Raw genomic sequence first — 20,414 nt, 5'->3', positions numbered from 1 at the left:
AACAAAACATAACAGCGAAAACTTCTACAAAATGGTAATGAAAGCTGAGGTTGAGCAAGAATTAGCTCACGTTTTATTAACAGAATTATTAGCGTATCAATTTGCGTCTCCTGTGAGATGGATTGAAACTCAAGATGTATTCTTAAAGGACTTCAACACTGAAAGAGTGGTTGAAATTGGTCCATCCCCAACTTTGGCTGGTATGGCCCAAAGAACAATTAAAAGTAAATATGAATCATACGATAGTGCTTTATCTTTACAAAGACAAGTTTTATGCTACGGCAAAGACGCAAATGAGATTTATTATACTCCTGAAATTCAAGAAACTGAGGAACCAGAGCCAACAACTACCGCTCCTACAGTGGCTGCACCTGTTGCAAATGCCCCTGCAGTTTCAGCACCAGCACCAACTTCAAGTGCTCCTGCTGCTGCATTATCCGAAGAACCGGTTAAGGCTGCTCTAGTTTTGAATGTTTTGGTAGCTCATAAATTAAAGAAACCTTTAGATGGCATCTCGATGTCAAAGACAATTAAGGATTTGGTTGGTGGTAAATCTACTGTCCAAAATGAAATTTTAGGTGATTTAGGTAAGGAATTTGGAAACACTCCAGAAAAACCAGAGGAAACTCCATTAGAAGAATTGGCTGAAACCTTCCAAGATACTTTCTCCGGGTCATTAGGTAAACAGTCCTCATCTTTAGTCTCCAGATTGATTTCTTCTAAGATGCCTGGTGGTTTCTCCATTACTGTCACAAGAAAGTACTTACAAAACCGTTGGGGCTTACCACCCAGCAGACAAGATTCTGTTCTTTTAGTCGCTTTGGCCCAAGAACCAACTTCTCGTTTAACCTCTGAAGCTGATGCTAATTCGTTCTGGGATTCAGCTACTCAAAAGTATGCTTCCATGTATGGAATTGATTTATCTGCTGCTTCTTCTGGTGCTAGTAGTACAGGTGCCGGTGCCGGTGCTGGAGGTGCTACAATTGATGCTGCTGCCTTCGATGAATTCACCAAGGATCAAAAAGTTATGGCTCGTCAACAATTACAAGCCTTGGCTCGTTATTTGAAAATGGATTTAGATGGAGGTGAAAGAAAATTCTTGAAAGAAAAAGACTCTGTTGCTGAATTACAAGCTCAATTGGATTACCTAACTGCTGAATTAGGTGAATATTTTGTTAGCGGTATTGCTACATCATTCTCAAGAAAGAAGGCAAGAGTTTTTGATTCTTCTTGGAACTGGGCTAGACAATCTTTACTTTGCCTATATTTTGAAGTCATTCATGGTGTTTTGAAGAATGTTGATAGAAAGGTTGTCAGTGAAGCTATCAACATCATGAACAGATCTAATGAAACCTTGATCAAGTTTATGGAGTACCACGTTTCTAATACTAATGAAACGAAAGGTGAGAACTACCAAATGGTCAAAAATTTAGGTTATCAATTAATCGAAAACTGTAAAGAAGTTATTAAGATGGATCCTGTTTATAAGGATATTTCCAAACCAACTGGTCCAAAGACATCAATTGACAAAAATGGTAATATCACGTACTCAGAAGAGCCAAGAGAAAAGGTTAGAAAATTGTCCCAATATGTCCAAGAAATGGCATTAGGTGGACCAATGACCAGAGAGCAACACTCAACTATTCAAGACGATCTAACAAGAGTTTACAAAGCCATTACCTTACAAGCTACTCAGCATGATATTTCTGATTCTACTGCTTTAGAATTTGAAAACTTATACGGTGAGTTAATAAAGTTTTTGAAGAACTCTGATGAAATCGACTCCTCACAAACGACAAAATTAGCAGGTGTTATCGACGATGATTTGGATACCGATGCTACAAAGGTAGTCGCTACACTAACAAATAAAACCAACTCTAATAAGAATGTTTCCTCGACAATTCCAAGAGAGACTGTCCCATTCCTCCATTTAAAGAAGAAGTTACCTTCTGGAGAATGGAAATATGATCGTCAATTATCATCTTTATTCTTAGATGGTTTAGAAAGAGCTGCCATGGATGGTATCACTTTCAAAGACAAATACGTGTTAATAACAGGTGCTGGCCAAGGTTCTATTGGCGCAGATGTACTACAAGGTTTATTACAAGGTGGTGCTAAAGTAATTGTCACTACATCTCGTTTTTCTAAGAAAGTTACAGATTTCTATCAATCTATGTATGCCACTTACGGTTCCAGGGGCTCTATTTTAATGGTTGTTCCTTTTAACCAAGGTTCAAAACAGGATGTCGAAGCTTTAGTCAATTATATATATGATGACGAGAAGAATGGTGGTTTAGGATGGGATTTGGATGTCATTATTCCATTTGCTGCTATCCCAGAAAATGGTATTGAATTAGAAAACATAGATTCGAAGTCTGAATTTGCCCATAGGATTATGTTAACAAATATCCTAAGACTAATGGGTGCCGTAAAGAAGGAAAAATCTTCCAGAGGTATCGAGACTAGACCAGCGCAAGTTATCTTACCTTTGTCACCAAATCATGGTACCTTTGGTGGTGATGGTTTATATTCAGAATCTAAATTATCTATGGAAACTCTGTTCAACAGATGGCATTCAGAGTCTTGGGCTAATCAATTAACAATCTGTGGTGCCATTATTGGTTGGACCAGAGGTACTGGATTAATGTCAGCCAACAATATCATCGCCGAAGGCATTGAAAAAATGGGTGTTCGTACTTTTTCACAAAAGGAAATGGCTTTTAACTTATTAGGTTTAATTATGCCTGAAATCGTAGAATTATCACAAAAATCTCCTGTTATGGCAGATTTGAATGGTGGTTTACAATTCTTAACCGATTTGAAAGAGTTCACAGCCAAATTACGTGCCGACTTAACTGAAACGTCTGATGTCAGGAAAGCAGTTTCTATTGAAACGGCTTTAGAACACAAGACTGTTAAAGGTGAAAACGCTGATTCAGCTTACACTAAGGTAGAAATTAAACCAAGAGCTAATATTCAACTAAATTTCCCAGAATTAAGAGCTCATAAGGAAATTAAACAAACGACAAATGAAGATTTAGAAGGGTTATTAGATTTAGAAAAAGTAATTGTTGTTACCGGTTTTGCTGAAGTTGGTCCATGGGGTTCTTCCAGAACCAGATGGGAAATGGAATCTACTGGTAAGTTTTCATTAGAAGGTTGTGTCGAAATGGCCTGGATGATGGGTTTAATTAAATACCATAACGGTAACCTAAAGGGTCGTTCTTATACTGGTTGGGTTGATTCGAAGACTAATGAACCTGTAAACGATAATGATGTAAAGACTAAATACGAAAGTTATATCTTGGAACATGCAGGCATTAGATTAATTGAATCCGAATTATTCAATGGCTACGATCCTAACAAGAAACAGTTAATCCAAGAAGTTCTCATTGAAGAAGATATGGAGCCTTTTGAAGCTTCAATGGAGACTGCAAAGCAATTCAAATTACAACACGGAGACAAGGTTGATATTTTCGAAATCCCTGAATCCGGTGAATATTCTATTAAGTTATTAAAGGGAGCTTCATTATACATTCCTAAGGCTTTGAAGTTTGATCGTTTAGTTGCTGGTCAAATACCAACTGGTTGGAATGCCAAAACTTACGGTATCAGTGATGATATTATCTCTCAAGTCGATCCTTTAACTTTATACGTACTAGTATCTGTAGTCGAAGCTTTTATCTCATCCGGTATCACTGATCCGTATGAAATGTACGAATATGTTCATATTTCAGAGGTTGGTAACTGTTCTGGTTCTGGTATTGGTGGTGTTTCTGCGCTACGTGGTATGTTTAAAGATCGTTACAAAGATATTCCAGTCCAAAACGATATCCTACAAGAATCGTTTATCAACACTATGTCTGCTTGGGTCAACATGTTGTTGATTTCGTCTTCAGGTCCAATCAAAACTCCAGTAGGTGCATGTGCCACTGCTGTCGAATCTGTTGATGTTGGTGTTGAAACTATTCTTTCGAAGAAAGCTAAAATTTGTATTGTAGGTGGTTATGATGATTTCCAAGAAGAAGGTTCATATGAGTTCGCCAATATGAATGCAACTTCAAACACCCTTGAAGAGTTTGAACATGGCCGTACCCCTGCTGAAATGTCAAGACCAGCTACCACATCTCGTAACGGTTTTATGGAAGCACAAGGTGCTGGTATCCAAGTTATAATGCAAGCTGATTTAGCATTAAAGATGGGTGTTCCAATTTATGGTATTGTTGCAATGACAGCCACAGCTACTGATAAAATTGGTAGATCTGTTCCAGCACCAGGTAAGGGTATTTTAACCACTGCTAGAGAATTTAATGGTAATTTGAAATTTAAATCGCCAATGTTAGACGTTAAATACAGAAAACGTCAATTTGTTAACCGTGAAAGACAAATCAAGGAATGGATTGAAAATGAGATTGAGTTATTGCAATACGAAGTTTCAGGATTATCAGAGGAAGATAAAAAAGAGTTTATTCTAGAGCGTACTGACGAAATTCAACGTGAAGCTGACAAACAAGTCAGATATGCACAATCTCAATGGGGTAATGAATTTTTCAAGAGCGATCCACGTATTGCTCCATTAAGAGGTTCCTTAGCTACATTCGGTTTAACTATTGATGATTTAGGTGTTGCTTCTTTCCATGGTACTTCAACTAAAGCTAACGAAAAGAATGAGTCTGCTACCATTAACAAAATGATGGAGCATCTTGGTAGGTCTGAAGGTAATCCAGTGTTGGGTGTTTTCCAAAAATTTTTAACTGGTCATCCTAAAGGTGCAGCTGGTGCGTGGATGCTGAATGGTGCTTTACAAATTTTGAATAGTGGTATTGTTCCAGGTAACAGAAATGCTGATAATATTGATAAGTACTTAGAACAATTCGAATATGTATTATTCCCATCTAAATCAATCAGGACTGATGGTATTAAGGCCGTTTCCATCACTTCTTTTGGTTTTGGTCAAAAGGGTGGTCAAGCAATTGTTGTTCATCCAGACTACTTATATGCAGCTGTCTCTGAGGAAGTTTATAATAAGTATGCTCTAAAAGTCAATACCAGAAGTAAATCTGCTTCAAAGTATTTCAACAATGGTATGTTCCATAACAAACTATTTGTCAGTAAAGAGAACCCTCCATACAGTGATGAATTGGAACAACGTGTTTACTTGGATCCATTAACTCGTGTCAGTCCTTGTACCAAAACCGGTGAATTGATTTACAAAGAAGGTGGGATTCAGAGAGAAGATAACTATATCAGCGTGTCTGAGAAGGACACTGCCAATATTGTCAACAATCTAGTCACCGAAGCAATCTCTAAGAGTAAAGATACCAAAAATGTTGGTGTAGATGTTGAATTAATCAACGCTATAAATATTAATAACAGTACATTTATTGAACGTAATTTTACACCAAAGGAGATTGAATATTGTCAAGCTCAACCTTCTATTCAAAGCTCCTTTGCTGGAACTTGGTCTGCTAAAGAGGCTGTCTTTAAAGCTTTAGGTGTTAAATCACAAGGTGGCGGTGCCCCACTAATCGATATTGAAATATTCCGCGCTGAGGGAAAGGGACCTCAAGTTGTTCTACATGGTGAAGCTAAGATATTGGCATCTGCTGCAGGTGTTAACGAAGTCACTGTTTCAATTTCACACAATGATTTCCAATCTGTAGCCGTAGCGATTAGCAAATAATTTAAGTATAGTATGTAATTTATACATTAATAAATGTAAGATCGTTTTTTCTCTATGTGGACGTGAGTTTACTATTTGCTACAATTTAAAAAATTGATACGTTCTCCAAATACATTTTATATTTTACTGATTTACGACATAAAGCAGCGGTAGAAATATCCGCTTTTTTCTCAACTATAGTACTTGATGAATGTTTTTTTCCCTGCTAGAAATATATAAGAATTATTTATCACTACCTTGTTAGAGCTAAGAATATTGAACTTTGCAACAGGAAATTTTTTGTAGTGCTTATTGTAGTCACAAATCAACAACGAATAGCAAAGGTTAAAAGTTCTAATTCATAAGACCATATTTTCCCAGTCTGTTGTATCCTTGCAATCATCACAGCGTGTTATTTTTTCAGATTACGAGGCACAAGATATTATCAATACTTCTTCTTTACACCTACAATTGTTTGTTATGGCTTCACTACTCTTTCACATTTTATCGAATTTAGAATATAATTATTAGTATTGTTAGTCGACAACATTATTTTATCATGAGATTTAATTCCAGAATCGAATCTTCTTGATTCTTTGGCTCCCACAGTTCTTTGCAGACAGATTGACTACTACTGTAGTGTTATAGTGGTAATTATATTCTATGCCAAGAGAAGTTATCTATACACATAACTTATAACGAAGTTGACACGTTAGCGTTTAGTTCAGGATTTCTTTTTTCTTTACTCTTAAGAATGATCATAAAGAAGTAATAACCGGCGTGGATACTTCAATCGTTAACTAATATGGATAGAACTTTTTAGGAAAAACACTTTTCTTCGTGTTCGTATGGTACGTAGAATTTGACACACTGCCTCTTGCTTTAGAATATTGCTATTTACTATGTTGACACTATACAGAATTTGCTATTAAATGCAGGTCCATGAGTTTTCTCCGTGGACTGATCCACAGTCCACGGAGAAAACATAAGACGGGTAGAAATTTTGAGAAGATGCAGGTATGAATGTATTAGATAGATTCCTAGAATGGGTACACAGTGTCGATCAAGGACTAACTATCTGCCTATGAAAAATGAAGTCATTCGGAGCTCGGAACTCGTTGCTTCCTTGTGAGGGGGAAAGGGAGAACTAGAAGAGATCGAAAGAACAAGAAACGGGAGAGAGCGGAGAGATCCTGACTCCTGTCTACAATCAGAATGGCATTAACGCCGGAACATGAAATTTAAATTTTAAAATACTATATACAATTCGCAAAAATTCTACGCCTTAAGAAAAAGAAACATGACGGCAGAAAGAAAAACAAAACATCAATGAAATTACTTCTATGTCTCACTTTCTTCAATCCCTAGGTAAAATGTTTCTTATAACATGTTGTCAGGCATTTTCTAGTTAACGAGAGGAGGCGCATTATAGTATAGTTTACAAAAAACTCTCAGATCTACTAAAGATTTATGACGAATGCTATATTGGTGAAAATTGGTACATGGAGCCCTCTGAGTTACTTCGCGTCGTACGTTAAACCCTCTGAATTTAACCCTTGAGATGATGAAGAAGGAGGTAATTTTATTTGTTAAACGGACTGCGGCTCGGATGACAGAGTCCGGATGCTAATAAATTTGATTAACCATATTTAACGGAAGCTTTCCGTGTCTCTAGAACTACGCGGAAAAGAATATATGCCTTATATTATAGTAGTTTTTTGCACCAATTTTTTAGACAACAAGAGAATCATATTATTTACATTCTGATGTGGGACCAAGCCTCTGCCTGATTTAGTGGCAATATTGGTAGAATCAAAATATGTTTTTTTGATTTTGTCAGCTCCGGTAGAAGTGAGGAGACAAAGAGACAACATTCAGAAGAAGTTAAGAGAGGCTCAAAAGAGGAAGGAGCTGGTGTTATTAGGTCCATATTGGGTGTTTTCAAGGAGCCCAGAACGGATGCAGGGAATTTAATTACGACCAAGATTTATAAAAAAAACAACCCTCTGTGCACCATTTACATTAATAGAAATTAATAGATATTCTTCTTATGCAAATGGAAGTTGATATGGACCTATTACTGGTTTCCCTTTCTTTTTTTTTTTTTTTTTTTCTTTTCTTCTTGCATTTTTTCTCCTTCTCCTTCTTTTTTGTATCTTCTTCTTTTTTCATGGAATCTAATATTATTTAGTAATTGGCATCACCGTAACTTAGTAATGTGCATTTTTATTGGGGATATACAGGTATATCACTGTTTCTCAATATTTTATGCAGAAAGCGTTCCACGGAAATGTACCATCTACATGGACCAACGACTGTTTTTTTATACTGTTTTCTGCCTTATGTTTTCATAGACATTATATCTCCTCTTATTTACTACCATTGTTTACTGTTTAGGAAGAACGCGTTCCCGTACAGTAATTTAAATAACAGACTAAAAAAAGTGTTTCCCTCTAATTTTCGTCTTTTGTGTATGCGTATCTCTGTTTCAGAATCTTTCCGTTTTAAGAGGATGAAGTTATTTGACGTTACATTGACTTGACATTTACACACACTGCCGTCTCTCCAAGTGCTTCTAAGATTTACTTGTAATATTGCATTTTAGAACTAGTATTAACTAATTTTAAAATGCAATATTACTTATTAGATTAGATTAGATGAGATTATTTTTATGTGCTTTTTCACGACATCGGGAAATTATTTTATTAATCGTTGAGATTTAAGGCACAAATGTTCTTCGTTAATTAATTGAACTCTCATTGTAAATCTCTTTCATTTCTTTTTCTTTTCTTTTTGAACTAATGAATAATTTCTTGGATGTTGCAGTTCTTCATGCTTTATTTACCCTTTTATTTTAACCATTTATTCCCACTAGTATATCAATGTGAATTCGGTTTAAAAAATGCACTTACTCAGATATTGTATTTTCGTTTCAACGTAACAGAAGGAACAGATTAAAGCAGTTCCTTTTTGTTTGGGTTACAAGATTACAACAAAGCCTTCTTTAGTTTAATTAAGGATTTATTATTGATCGAAAATGTAAGCCAATGCTAATATTGACAAATACAGTACTTATTTCTTAGTGTTTTGTTCAAACGAGTTGAACAAATCTATATTCTTTGACACAGACAAATATATATAAAGATAGATCTATTAACTTATTAATACAGGATTGGATCTTCGATTTCTTTTTCTCTTTAAGTCTATTTATTTGGTTTGCAACATTTTTCAACTGCTGTTTCTTGCTATTATTATTATTATTATTCATATTCATACAGTTATATTATTAATGAAGATTCAATAAATTTTTATTTTCTTTCCATTTTATATATAACAACGATAACATATTATTATACTAACAAGTAGTATCCAATTACATACATTATAAGAAATAATTTGACGGAACAATATTTTTATTTCGTCGATTTCTATATATTTAAATGGATCATTAAAGCTAAAAGGAAACAAAGTTCTTGATTGATTTCAATACAAATGCCCAAAAATAGAATAATGAGTTTAACTACACAAAAAAAACAATTAGGCAAGAAAGTCACTTCTAAACCTACCAACCAAAAAAGAGCCAAAAAAAAATATGTATGCACAGGTTTTGAAGGTTGCAATATGGTTTTTACTAGATCAGAAAATTTAACAAGGCATAGAAGAAAACATACTGGCGAAAAACCATTTAAATGTCATGTATGCTTGAAGTTTTTTAGTAGAATTGATAATTTAAAACAACATATTGAATCCGTCCATGGTAAGGATATGGTTATTCAGACAAGAAGAAGACGCAATGGCAATAATGGTAGACATGAAACATTTACGAACATCACTCTAGTTCATGGTGTTTCTAAACCTTCCACTATCACTGCCACATCAACGAATGCAATTGATCTTAATTCGATGCCATCTAGTCACCTTGGCTACATGCAGTTGCCACCATCAAATGAATACAGACAAATAAATGTAAACAATCCTATCTATTCACCCAATTTAATGAAAATGGATCAAGCTTATGGCGGATTTTATGAAATTCAAAATGGCAATAATGAATTACCAACTCCTCCGCCTAGTCAAATTGCTCAACATATTACCTATACTCAAAATAGTGTACCTCATAGCAATTTCTCTCCACAAGCATCATTCTCATTATCTCCAATCAATCAGAGTCAATATGTTGGATACGATAATATTAAAACAAGAAGATTGCCATTACCAATACATGCAAACCCCATAGGTAATATCGGTTACGGCGGGGAACCAGCAAGCGTCCACAGACCACTTGATAATCAAATATTATATAATTACAACCAGCCAGAATTACCTCCTTCTAACCAAGTGTACGTGCAACAAGAAAGGCCAATGTCAACGTACCAACCACCACAACAGCAAAGACCCGCTCAAACAAGATTACCACAACCATATACTCAAAATAGTTCAATTCAAACATACCTTCCGTTGAATAGAGAGTATCACCATGACATAACTAGCAACTCGGAACATTCGCCAACATACAGAACATATCAAAACTTACCAACCATGTTACCTTTAGGTAATCATAAAAGTTTAATAATATAATAATTTTTTTTGATACTATTTGGTTGTATCTCAATCTCAATCATCTTTTAGCTAATATTGTAGACACACGGAGCTGGATCGTCATGAGGTAACAGGCATAGCATAACTGTAACCATACGTTGGGAAATTAATGGTATTCATGAGTGCAACTAAAACACTTTACTAATAACTTTTTCTCTCTATTTTACAAAACAAGGAAGATTTCGTTTTTTTGTCTCACTAATTAATATACGACAATACTAAATAATATATAATTATATCACTACTGCATTTAATAAAATATTTCACTCTAAAAAGCGTCACATATATATCCCTTAACAAGGTACAGGAGAAGTCACAGGACCATCTATCCATTTTATGTATACCAACCAATGCGCTTTATATAACTTACAATACAAACCATTTAACATATTATGCATTCAAATATAGAGATATGAATCTATATATCTTAGATTGCTCCAATAACCAATAAAATACTCTAAAGCTCTATAAGATAAGATCTCATATTTTTTCAATTTTTGGGATCTAAAACATTCGCGACGGTTAGGTTCGTAAATTCTCCAAGCCTCAAATTATCACAAAACGTTTTGGAGGATGCCGTCCCGCTCTATTGGGAAAAGATCCAGGTTCTCTTTTCAAGAAAAACGGCTATTCGGCACATCGGATGGCTGAGTGCCGAAAAAAACCTCATTAACAAATTGGCATGCGTGCGTGTTTCCGCGGGTCCGCATGTGTGTGGCAGTGTTCTTAGAAATCGTCATTTGGAACTTTTTTTTTTGCTAATTTGTTGACATTTCCGGTTTGTCCCTCGCACTTTCTCTCTCTTTTTTTTTTCTGTTTCCGTTTCATTTTTCAACGTCCTGTTCCTTGAGACAAACACAACAGCATCGAACGAGTGCCGTACAACCGCATTAGATACGGACACACACGTACATGTATATTCCTAGCAGTGCAGTAATCCAAAATACGATCGCAACAGATATGTTCTGGTCACTATTTGATCAGGGAGGGTAACTTGTCGAGATGATCATGATTATGGTGATCTGTTAGTTTCTCTACTCTTTGGGTATGCGTCGCGTCTAATCTTAATATTATTAATATATCAAGAATTGATACGCCATGCTCAGACGTGATACGCATGAATATATCTTAGCATGCGGATAGGAAGTAAGCAGGTAAATAACAATCTAGTTTATAAGTAAAACTGATCTGCTTGGTTCTATTTCAATGTGTTATGTTATAACACACACATTGACGGCCACTTCTACAAGTTAAATAATTTGATTGACACCATTACGCTATCTATGCACTATGTATATGTATATGTATGTTTTTTTTAGTTATAATGCATAGTGTACTTATTCAATTGCAACTGGCTTTGTTTCAGTAATCTTTACAAGGTGCTTACTGTCGTCCCGTGTATCAAAACCTTTATCAAAGTCATCCTTCTATTGCATGTGAGTGCATGATCTTATTTATCTGGCCCTTCGTGTACTATGAGAATACACAGGTAACAAGGCCCGCTGAAATATTAACGTTGTAAAATATCGAAAAATTTCATTGTAAGAGATAATAATATATCTATATCAAAGGTAGAATAAATTTATAGAAACACAAGTATATCTTGTATTATAACTACACGACGCATTATAAGGAGTGACAATTACGCCAAATAAAGGTTAGACGTGCATTTTCAAGTGTCGATCATGAGTGAAGATAATACAGAAACCGCTTCTCAACTCCCTCAGAAGAGAGCATTGCCCTTAAATGATCTTGTACACCATGAACAAGATGAAAATGTCAAAGTACAAAAGGTAACGGAAAACACAGAGGATGTCAACGAGAATGATGACGTCGCAACTGCAACTGCCAAGGCGGAGTCAGAACAGATTTCAGTAGCCACAGCAGTTCCAGAAGTCGCCTCGATTGAACCAACACAGCCTTACGATGATTCAGATACTGATACTGACGACAATGGTGAGATTAATTTTGATTCCAGCATGGCATTCGATTATGATAAACAAGGTAACCCTTCTCCAGAAAAGCCTGTACCAAAACATCACCATACAAAAGTTAAACAATCCAACTCAAAGACCAAGCTGAATACCCTTGCCAAAAGTGAATCCAAAGAAGAATTACCCAGGTCTCCTAAGGATACATCTAAACACGATGAAGTTACTAAATTTAAAACTGAACACTCTAAAACTGAAACAAATGAAACTCCTTCCGAGACTCCTGCTAACGGTGAGAAAGGAGAATTAAAAGTTGGGAAGGAAAGTTTGGAAGGAACCACTGAAAATAAAGAATTAAAAGTTGGGAAGGAAAGTTTGGAAGGAACCACTGAAAATAAAGAATCCAAGGTATCAGAGAAGAAATCGAAAAACAAAGCTAAATCTGAAGAGCCTATTAAGGTTGATAATATTTTTAAAGAGAAACCTTCAACAAAATCTAAGAAGCAAAATTTAAAAAAAGATCTTGAACTCTTAAAAGAAATCAATGCTGATTCAAAACCAAATAAATATAAAAACGCACCTATGTGGGCTCAAAAATGGAGACCTTCTGTTAAAGCATTGGAAAAAGTAGATACTAACGATATAAAACTTGACCAATCCATTTTGAATTTTATTCCAGATGACGATTTAACAAAAGCAGTGCAAGATTGGGTTTATGCAACTATATATTCAATAGATCCGGAGTTAAGACAGTTTATTGAATTTGAAATGAAATTTGGTGTCATTGTGTGCGGAAATAGTCCTGATAGAGTTAATCCTCCAGTATCTACGCAAGCAGTATATACAGAAATGGACGGCCATTTAACGCCTAATGTCGATAAAATTTTATTCAATGAATTGACTAAATATCTACAGGGATTAACCAAACTAACAGAAAATACAGATAAATTTGGCACTATCGAATCTCATACAAAAGACTCTGTTTATAGAGTTGGTGTATCAACTCAGAGGCCTAGATTTTTGAGAATGAGTACTGATGTCAAAACTGGCCGTGTTGGACAATTCATAGAAAAGAGACATGTTTCACAATTAATGTTATATTCTCCTAAAGATAATTATGACGTAAAATTGTCAATTAATCTAGAATTACCAGTACCTGAAAACGAACCACCTGAAAAATATATAAATGAAGAAACAATTAATGAAAGAACGAAAGAACGTATAAGTTTTATACATAATGATTCATGTACTAGATTTGATATAACTAGGGTTTCAAACCATAGACAAGGTATAAAAGGTAATGATACAGAAGTAACTCATGAAATAGAATTAGAAATCAATACACCAGCGTTGTTAATGGCATTTGACAATATCGCAACGAATAGCAATGACTATGCCTCTATAATAAGAACATTCTTGAGCAATGGCAGTATTGTGAGAAGAAAACTTACTTCTTTATCACAATCTATCTATGAGGGGTCTAAAAAAGTTATGTAATAGTAGCTATGCTCTTATAGATAATACAAGCAATATGTAATCAATGTAATTATGTTTGTAACTAGATTGAGAATTGGTTTATTTGCGCTTAAATGAAATGGATGTTGCATTTTTTGTTTTAAAGTTGTTCGAGATGATAATTCATATTAATAAATATTATCCAGTAAGTAAGTAGCAATTAGCAATCATCAAATATATACTTCAAAGTTATAAACTTTTATGCAAATCACTGGAGGTGGATGTATAATGAGAATTGGGCGACTCCCTTTGTCCATCATTGAATAGAGATAATTCTTCATTTGGTTCAACATCTGAGGAAGTTCCTGAATAATTACTATTTTTAGCTGGTGAAGAAGCCATAGTTACTCTTTTTTCATTTATCTTTGTTGCATAGAAAATATCCATTTTTTCTTCTGATGCAGTTATTTGATTGTGGGGTGAAGATGAAGAATGTTCAAGAATTGATGTAGCCTCATTATCCTCCAATGCCATATTAGAAATTAGTTCCATATCTTCTTTTTTCCTTGAAATTAAAATCGGTAACTTTTTAAGTTGCTCTTGACAAGAGGTATCAATATGTGATGCATCTTTTTGATTCAATTCCATCAATGGCATTGATAATGTATCAATTGGTGATGTCCTGTCAACATCACTTGTGGTATCTTCTTTTACTTTAGACTCAATTTTTTCATTATCTGCTTTTATATACAACCTGTTATCTGAGGCTCCAGTAACCAAATGTTTTTGCTCTAGTAAACTATTAAAATGTTCATCCACAAATTTCTGATCAAAATATGAACCATCAACCAACCAATCAACATTTGATTCGCCATTATTTTGAAGTTTTGCAAAGTCATCGATATCAAAGCCAAGTAAAGCTACTTCACTAATTGGTGGAATGTTTTCCTTGTTTTCTGGTATTGTCTGTGATGTATCGTTTACAGGAAACTGGGATTCATTATGCTGGTAAATTTGACTATTTTTATCTAAACCACTTAGTTTCACTTCAAGTTTATTAGTCTTTTTGATCTTATTGTAACTTTTAGAAGATTTCCCAATATTGTCACTTCTTTCGACATTTTTTTTATAAGGTTGGTTTAATTTGTAACTATTTCTTCTTGATTCATTATTTATTGTAGTTGGAATATTTGACTTAGTAATGTTAGTTGGTCGTATATTAGATGACTTCTTCTTCTGATTAATAAAATTAAATCGGTTTTGGATGTCATTACTAACTTCTTGACTGTGTTTATGGGTATTTTCTTTCATAGTAGTGGTACTATATGCTAGTTTTGGAATATTTTTAGAATTTTGTTCTCCTTGTCTATCAGTCATGTATATTCTATGTGCTAATGAGTTCGTTGGTAACCCTACCCCATTATAGTTTGTGTTGGATAGCGCTTGCTTCCACACTGGCAATGATTGAGTCCTTACAGCTTTGGGGGCGGGCATTGGGTTTGTGTGTCGTTCAAAAGTGGTATTAATTGCTTGTTGTAATTTTAATGGTTGTCTATTTGCTTTGGTAATGGGTAGAATAGACGAACTGGCGGGTGGTTTCCGGCAATTAACAGAAAAGACTCGTACAAATTTCATTTTTATTTCTAAGCATTCATGATTACTATTTCTTTTGACTGATTTGTTATTCTTTTGCCGTAGAAATTGTTTAATATCTTGCTTTATCCTTCCCATCAATAATATGTTCTCAGTTTGAGTCAGCTCTAATTTCTTCGATTCCGACTTTATAGTCTTATCATCATTTTTCAGTAACTTTATGTTCTTCTTAATAGTTGATAATAGTCCTAACGTAACAAAAGGCTCATCTTGTTCACTTATATCTTTATAATAAACATTGTAGTCAAATCCATTCTCCTCTAAACTATTGTTAATGATCTCTGGCGAACTTTGCTGTATCTCATCTAGTACTTCTATAACTGGAATCAATCCTAATTTAGTGACGCCATCCGTATGTTTTATAAATTCTTTAGTCATATTAATAATCTGAACTTCCTTTGGCACCTTGGACTGGGTCATATATGTGTTACAGGTATTATTTTCGCCATCTAAAATAAACACAATCTTTATATGTAATTTCATGGCGGTTCTGTGAACAGGTCTGAGTCTCTAAAGGGCTTTTTAATCTTAAACTTTAAATGCAGAAAAGAGCAACAATCCAATTATCGTTAAGGCTCCCTTTTAGTGAGAGGAATATGACAATATTTTATAGAGATGTTCTAAAACTTGTGACAAATATTATTTATCACTTTGATGACGTAATGTATGAATAGAGCACAGTATTGTGTATAGTCAACTTCACAAGCAGCAATTATCTAATAAATTTTGTTGTGTTCCTGGTAACTTGAAATCATTGTCACCATAATCAGAACAATAAGTAACTGATCAAATATCAAAGATGTAGTTAAAAAATAGTCTTAATATTATTATTTATTTTGTTAATTATTTATTTACTTGTCATTTTCTGCGCTAGTTTCTCCATCATCTGGAAATCGCCATAGTTTACGCGACCCACGATAAGATCCATCGGTTGTTACAAACGTCACAATAAGAATAAAAACATACGATTGACAAGAAAGAAGTTGATTAATCAAAACAACAGTACTAAAAACTGCATATATTTATAGGGTTTTGCCACTAAGAATTGTATACGATATTGCATTCTTATTTGAGACAGAATATCCCAAAACCCCATTAATTAATAGTGGTTGCAATTTGTAACAGAAGAGGACTCTGGATCATTATTTATCAATTCATTCGTTTTATTGCAAGTAGAAGTCCCGGATAAAAAACATCCTGTAATTTGTGTTTGACAGGAATATATGGAACGTAAGTGGTCAGAGTTGCCAGTTCGTGTTCTTGTGCCATTTATGTAATTTAACTGTATTGGCATATATACGCCATAAGGATTAGAGCTCAATTGAAATAAAGTATTAGTTACAAAAATCTATTGCAGTCATGTAATACAAATGCAATAATAATTCTCATTTTGAATATGCACCTTTATACATTATTGACTATAGTTCTATCTCATCTCGTTTTTCACTTTTTCATTGAAAGACTAAGAGAATGTTGCAAACTTTTCAGTAGAAACGGCATCGCAAAATATGAAAACACTTCAAGAAAATTTTTTTCAACTAATAATAATGTCAATGAGATGAGTAACTGTTTTATTAAGTTGATTGTTAGACGCTTATGTATATATCTTCTATAACTATTTATGAATTTCATTTTATTGGATAACATTTCTTATATAGGGGGAATTTAAGGCAGTTATCGAGCTTCTAGTAGAATACTTGGACATAGCCAATAATATCAATAATGCCTCCAAAGAAAATACAGAGTTTAGATGATTTTCTAAACGATCAGAAGCCTGATGCCAATATGGTACCTTCTCCATTTGGTGGCTACTTCAAGAAGCAAGAGTCAAACCAGATGCCTGCTCAGAAGAACTATAACTCTTACAACCAAAAGCGTAACTGGAATGATGGAAGTAACTATAACAAAAGTACATACCAAAATTATAATCAAAACCCAGTTAGAGGTTATCAATACCATCAAGCAACTGTTACCCCAAACACAAGTGGTACACCAACTCCATCTGCTTCCTCTACCACCTTATCATCATTACCCGATAACGTTGCAAAGCTAGAGCTTTCTCCAGTCTCTGCTCTATTGAGTGCTCTATCCCAGTCTGAATCTATTGCTGATTGTAAGAAAACTGCTGATGAAATTGTTGCAAAATTTGATGAAAGTGAAAATTACGTAAACGTTAATTTAGAAGACTGGAAAGTCAAAGAAGTTCTAGTTAAATTTTTGAAGCCAAAGAACTCTGCCTTAGTGAGAGAAAGTGCTCTTCTTGTAATCGACAAGTTAGCTCAAAGTCTGGTGACCAAAACTCCACAACAAATCTTCTTATTGCAATTCGTTGATTTAGTTTTGGATGCATATGCAGACAAAGAATCAACTGTCAAACGTGCTGCTCAACATGCTATTGATTCCATAATTTCTGCCTTCCCTGCTGAAGCTTTAACTTCTATGGTTTTACCTGTAATTTTGAAGTATTTGGCTTCTGGTGCTAAATGGGGTTCAAAATTGGGTGCACTAACAGTTATTGATAGAATTAGAGAGGATGCTCCAAATGATTTATTAGAATTGACTTTCAGAGAAGCTATTCCTGTTTTGACTGATGTTGCTACTGATTTCAAACCAGAACTAGCCAAGCAAGCCAAGCAATCATTATTAGAATATGTTTCCATTTTAGATAATTTAGATTTGGTTTCTCGTTATGAATTAATCGTCGATACTTTACAAAATCCACAAAAAGTCCCAGAATCCGTCAAGGCCTTATCTGGTGTCACTTTTGTTGCTGAAGTCACCGAACCAGCGTTATCATTGTTAGTTCCAATTTTAAACAGATCTTTGAACTTATCTTCTTCTTCACAAGAACAACTAAGACAAACTGTTATCGTCATAGAAAATTTAACAAGATTAGTTAACAATCGTTATGAAATTGAAAGTTTTATCCCATTATTATTACCAGGTGTGCAGAAAGTTGTCGATACCGCTTCTTTACCAGAAGTTCGTGAGCTAGCTGAAAAGGCATTAGAGGTTTTAAAAGAAGATGAAGAGGGTAAGACTGCAGGCGCATTTGAAGGTAGACTGACTCTGAATTCAGCTAAGAAATTTTTGACTGAAAACTTAAATCAATTACCTGCTGATAAATTTGATAGCAAATTATCTACTCTATTAAACGAACCATTTGTTTTTGAAAATTTATGCAGATATTTAGCAAATAATTCTAATGTCAATGACTGGAAAAAAATTGAATCCTATTTCAAATCTACCTTAGGTGAAGATCACGCTGACTTTATCAGAAACTGTCTAATTCACAATTTGAGAGCGTTATATCATCAAGAAAAGGAAGCTACTGATGAAAATGAGGGTATTGAAATTGTTAATACAGATTTCTCTTTGGCCTATGGCTCTAGAATGTTATTAAATAAAACTAGACTTCGTCTATTAAAGGGTCACCGTTATGGTTTATGTGGTAGAAACGGTGCTGGTAAATCCACTTTAATGAGATCCATTGCTAATGGTCAATTAGAAGGTTTCCCAGATAAGGATACTTTACGTACTTGTTTCGTTGAGCACAAGTTACAAGGTGAAGAAGGTGACCTAGACTTAGTGTCTTTCATTGCTTTGGATGAACAATTACAAAACACATCTCGTGAGGAAATTGCTAAAGCATTAGAATCCGTTGGTTTTGATGATGAGAGAAGATCACAAACAGTTGGTTCATTATCGGGTGGTTGGAAAATGAAATTAGAATTAGCAAGAGCAATGTTACAAAGAGCTGATATTTTGTTATTAGATGAACCTACCAATCATTTAGACGTTTCTAATGTTAAATGGTTAGAGGAGTATCTGTTAGAGAACACAGAAATCACTTCATTGATTGTTTCCCATGACTCGGGATTTTTAGACACTGTTTGTACTGATATTATTCATTATGAAAATAAAAAATTGGCTTACTATAAGGGGAACTTGGCTAAATTTGTTGAACAAAAGCCAGAAGCTAAGGCTTACTATACATTAACCGATTCTAACGCTCAAATGCATTTCCCACCTCCAGGGATTTTAACTGGTGTCAAATCTAATACAAGAGCAGTTGCGAAAATGACTAATGTGACATTTACTTATCCAGGCAGAGATAAACCACAATTAGAAAACGCTTCATGTGCTTTATCTTTATCCTCCCGTGTTGCCGTTCTTGGTCCAAATGGTGCTGGTAAATCTACTTTAATTAAATTGTTAACTGCAGAATTAGTTCCAGATGAAGGTAAGGTTGAGAAGCATCCGAATTTACGTATCGGTTATATTGCTCAACATGCTTTACAACATGTTAATGAACATAAAGAAAAGACAGCCAACCAATATTTGCAATGGCGTTACAAATTCGGTGATGATCGTGAAGTTTTATTAAAGGAGTCTAGAAAAATATCGGATGAAGAAAAGGAATTAATGACTAAGGAGATTGATATTGATGATGGTAGAGGGCCAAGAGCCATCGAAGCTATTGTTGGTAGACAAAAGTTGAAGAAAACCTTCCAATATGAAGTGAAGTGGAAATGGTGGAAACCAAAATACAACTCTTGGGTTCCTAAGGACGTTTTAATCGGTCATGGTTTTGAAAAATTGGTTCAGAAGTTTGACGATCACGAAGCTTCTAGAGAAGGTTTAGGTTACCGTGAACTAACACCTTCAGTCATTACAAAACATTTTGAAGATGTTGGATTAGATGCTGAAATTGCAAACCATACACCAATGGGTTCATTATCCGGTGGTCAATTAGTCAAAGTTGTCATCGCAGGTGCTATGTGGAATAATCCTCATCTTTTAGTTTTAGATGAACCTACCAATTATTTGGATAGAGATTCTTTAGGTGCTTTGGCTATGGCAATCCGTGAATGGTCTGGTGGTGTTGTTATGATTTCACATAACAACGAATTCGTAGGCGCTTTATGTCCTGAGCAATGGATTGTTGAAAACGGTAAATTGACTCAAAAGGGTGTTGCCGAAGTTGATCAATCAAGATTTGAGGATGGTGGTAACACCGAAGCTGTTGGTTTAGCAAAAAAATGTCTTCTCCATCTGTTGTCGACGATGATTCTCCAGCTAATATTAAGGTCAAACAAAGAGTGAAGAGATTA

The 20,414-nt window shown here is 34.7% G+C and overlaps 5 protein-coding genes across 5 annotated transcripts; 4 read left to right on the top strand and 1 right to left on the bottom strand.

The window, feature by feature from the left end:
- Positions 1–31: 31 nt before the first annotated feature.
- On the top strand, positions 32–5,683 carry FAS2 (trifunctional fatty acid synthase subunit FAS2; the record flags this gene model as incomplete). The annotated part of the gene is made up of 1 exon (XM_003686777.1): positions 32–5,683. The coding sequence occupies one exon, from the start codon at positions 32–34 to the stop codon at positions 5,681–5,683; it is 5,652 nt and encodes a 1,883-aa protein (XP_003686825.1).
- A 3,471-nt stretch (positions 5,684–9,154) lies between these two features.
- Positions 9,155–10,240, top strand: TPHA0H01850 (C2H2-type zinc finger protein; the record flags this gene model as incomplete). Its single annotated transcript, XM_003686776.1, has 1 exon — positions 9,155–10,240. One exon carries the CDS (start codon positions 9,155–9,157, stop codon positions 10,238–10,240), a length of 1,086 nt encoding a protein of 361 aa, XP_003686824.1.
- A 1,706-nt stretch (positions 10,241–11,946) lies between these two features.
- On the top strand, positions 11,947–13,689 carry CET1 (polynucleotide 5'-phosphatase; the record flags this gene model as incomplete). The annotated part of the gene is made up of 1 exon (XM_003686775.1): positions 11,947–13,689. One exon carries the CDS (start codon positions 11,947–11,949, stop codon positions 13,687–13,689), a length of 1,743 nt encoding a protein of 580 aa, XP_003686823.1.
- A 207-nt stretch (positions 13,690–13,896) lies between these two features.
- TPHA0H01830 (uncharacterized protein) lies at positions 13,897–15,783 on the bottom strand (the record flags this gene model as incomplete). The annotated part of the gene is made up of 1 exon (XM_003686774.1): positions 13,897–15,783. The coding sequence occupies one exon, from the start codon at positions 15,781–15,783 to the stop codon at positions 13,897–13,899; it is 1,887 nt and encodes a 628-aa protein (XP_003686822.1).
- A 1,239-nt stretch (positions 15,784–17,022) lies between these two features.
- Positions 17,023–20,406, top strand: NEW1 (New1p; the record flags this gene model as incomplete). The annotated part of the gene is made up of 1 exon (XM_003686773.1): positions 17,023–20,406. One exon carries the CDS (start codon positions 17,023–17,025, stop codon positions 20,404–20,406), a length of 3,384 nt encoding a protein of 1,127 aa, XP_003686821.1.
- Between the last annotated feature and the right edge of the window lie 8 nt (positions 20,407–20,414).

The sequence above is a fragment of the Tetrapisispora phaffii genome, chromosome 8 (genome assembly GCF_000236905.1).
Source record: "Tetrapisispora phaffii CBS 4417 chromosome 8, complete genome".
Classification (NCBI taxonomy): domain Eukaryota; kingdom Fungi; phylum Ascomycota; class Saccharomycetes; order Saccharomycetales; family Saccharomycetaceae; genus Tetrapisispora; species Tetrapisispora phaffii.
This window is presented reverse-complemented; position numbering and strand designations above follow the sequence as displayed.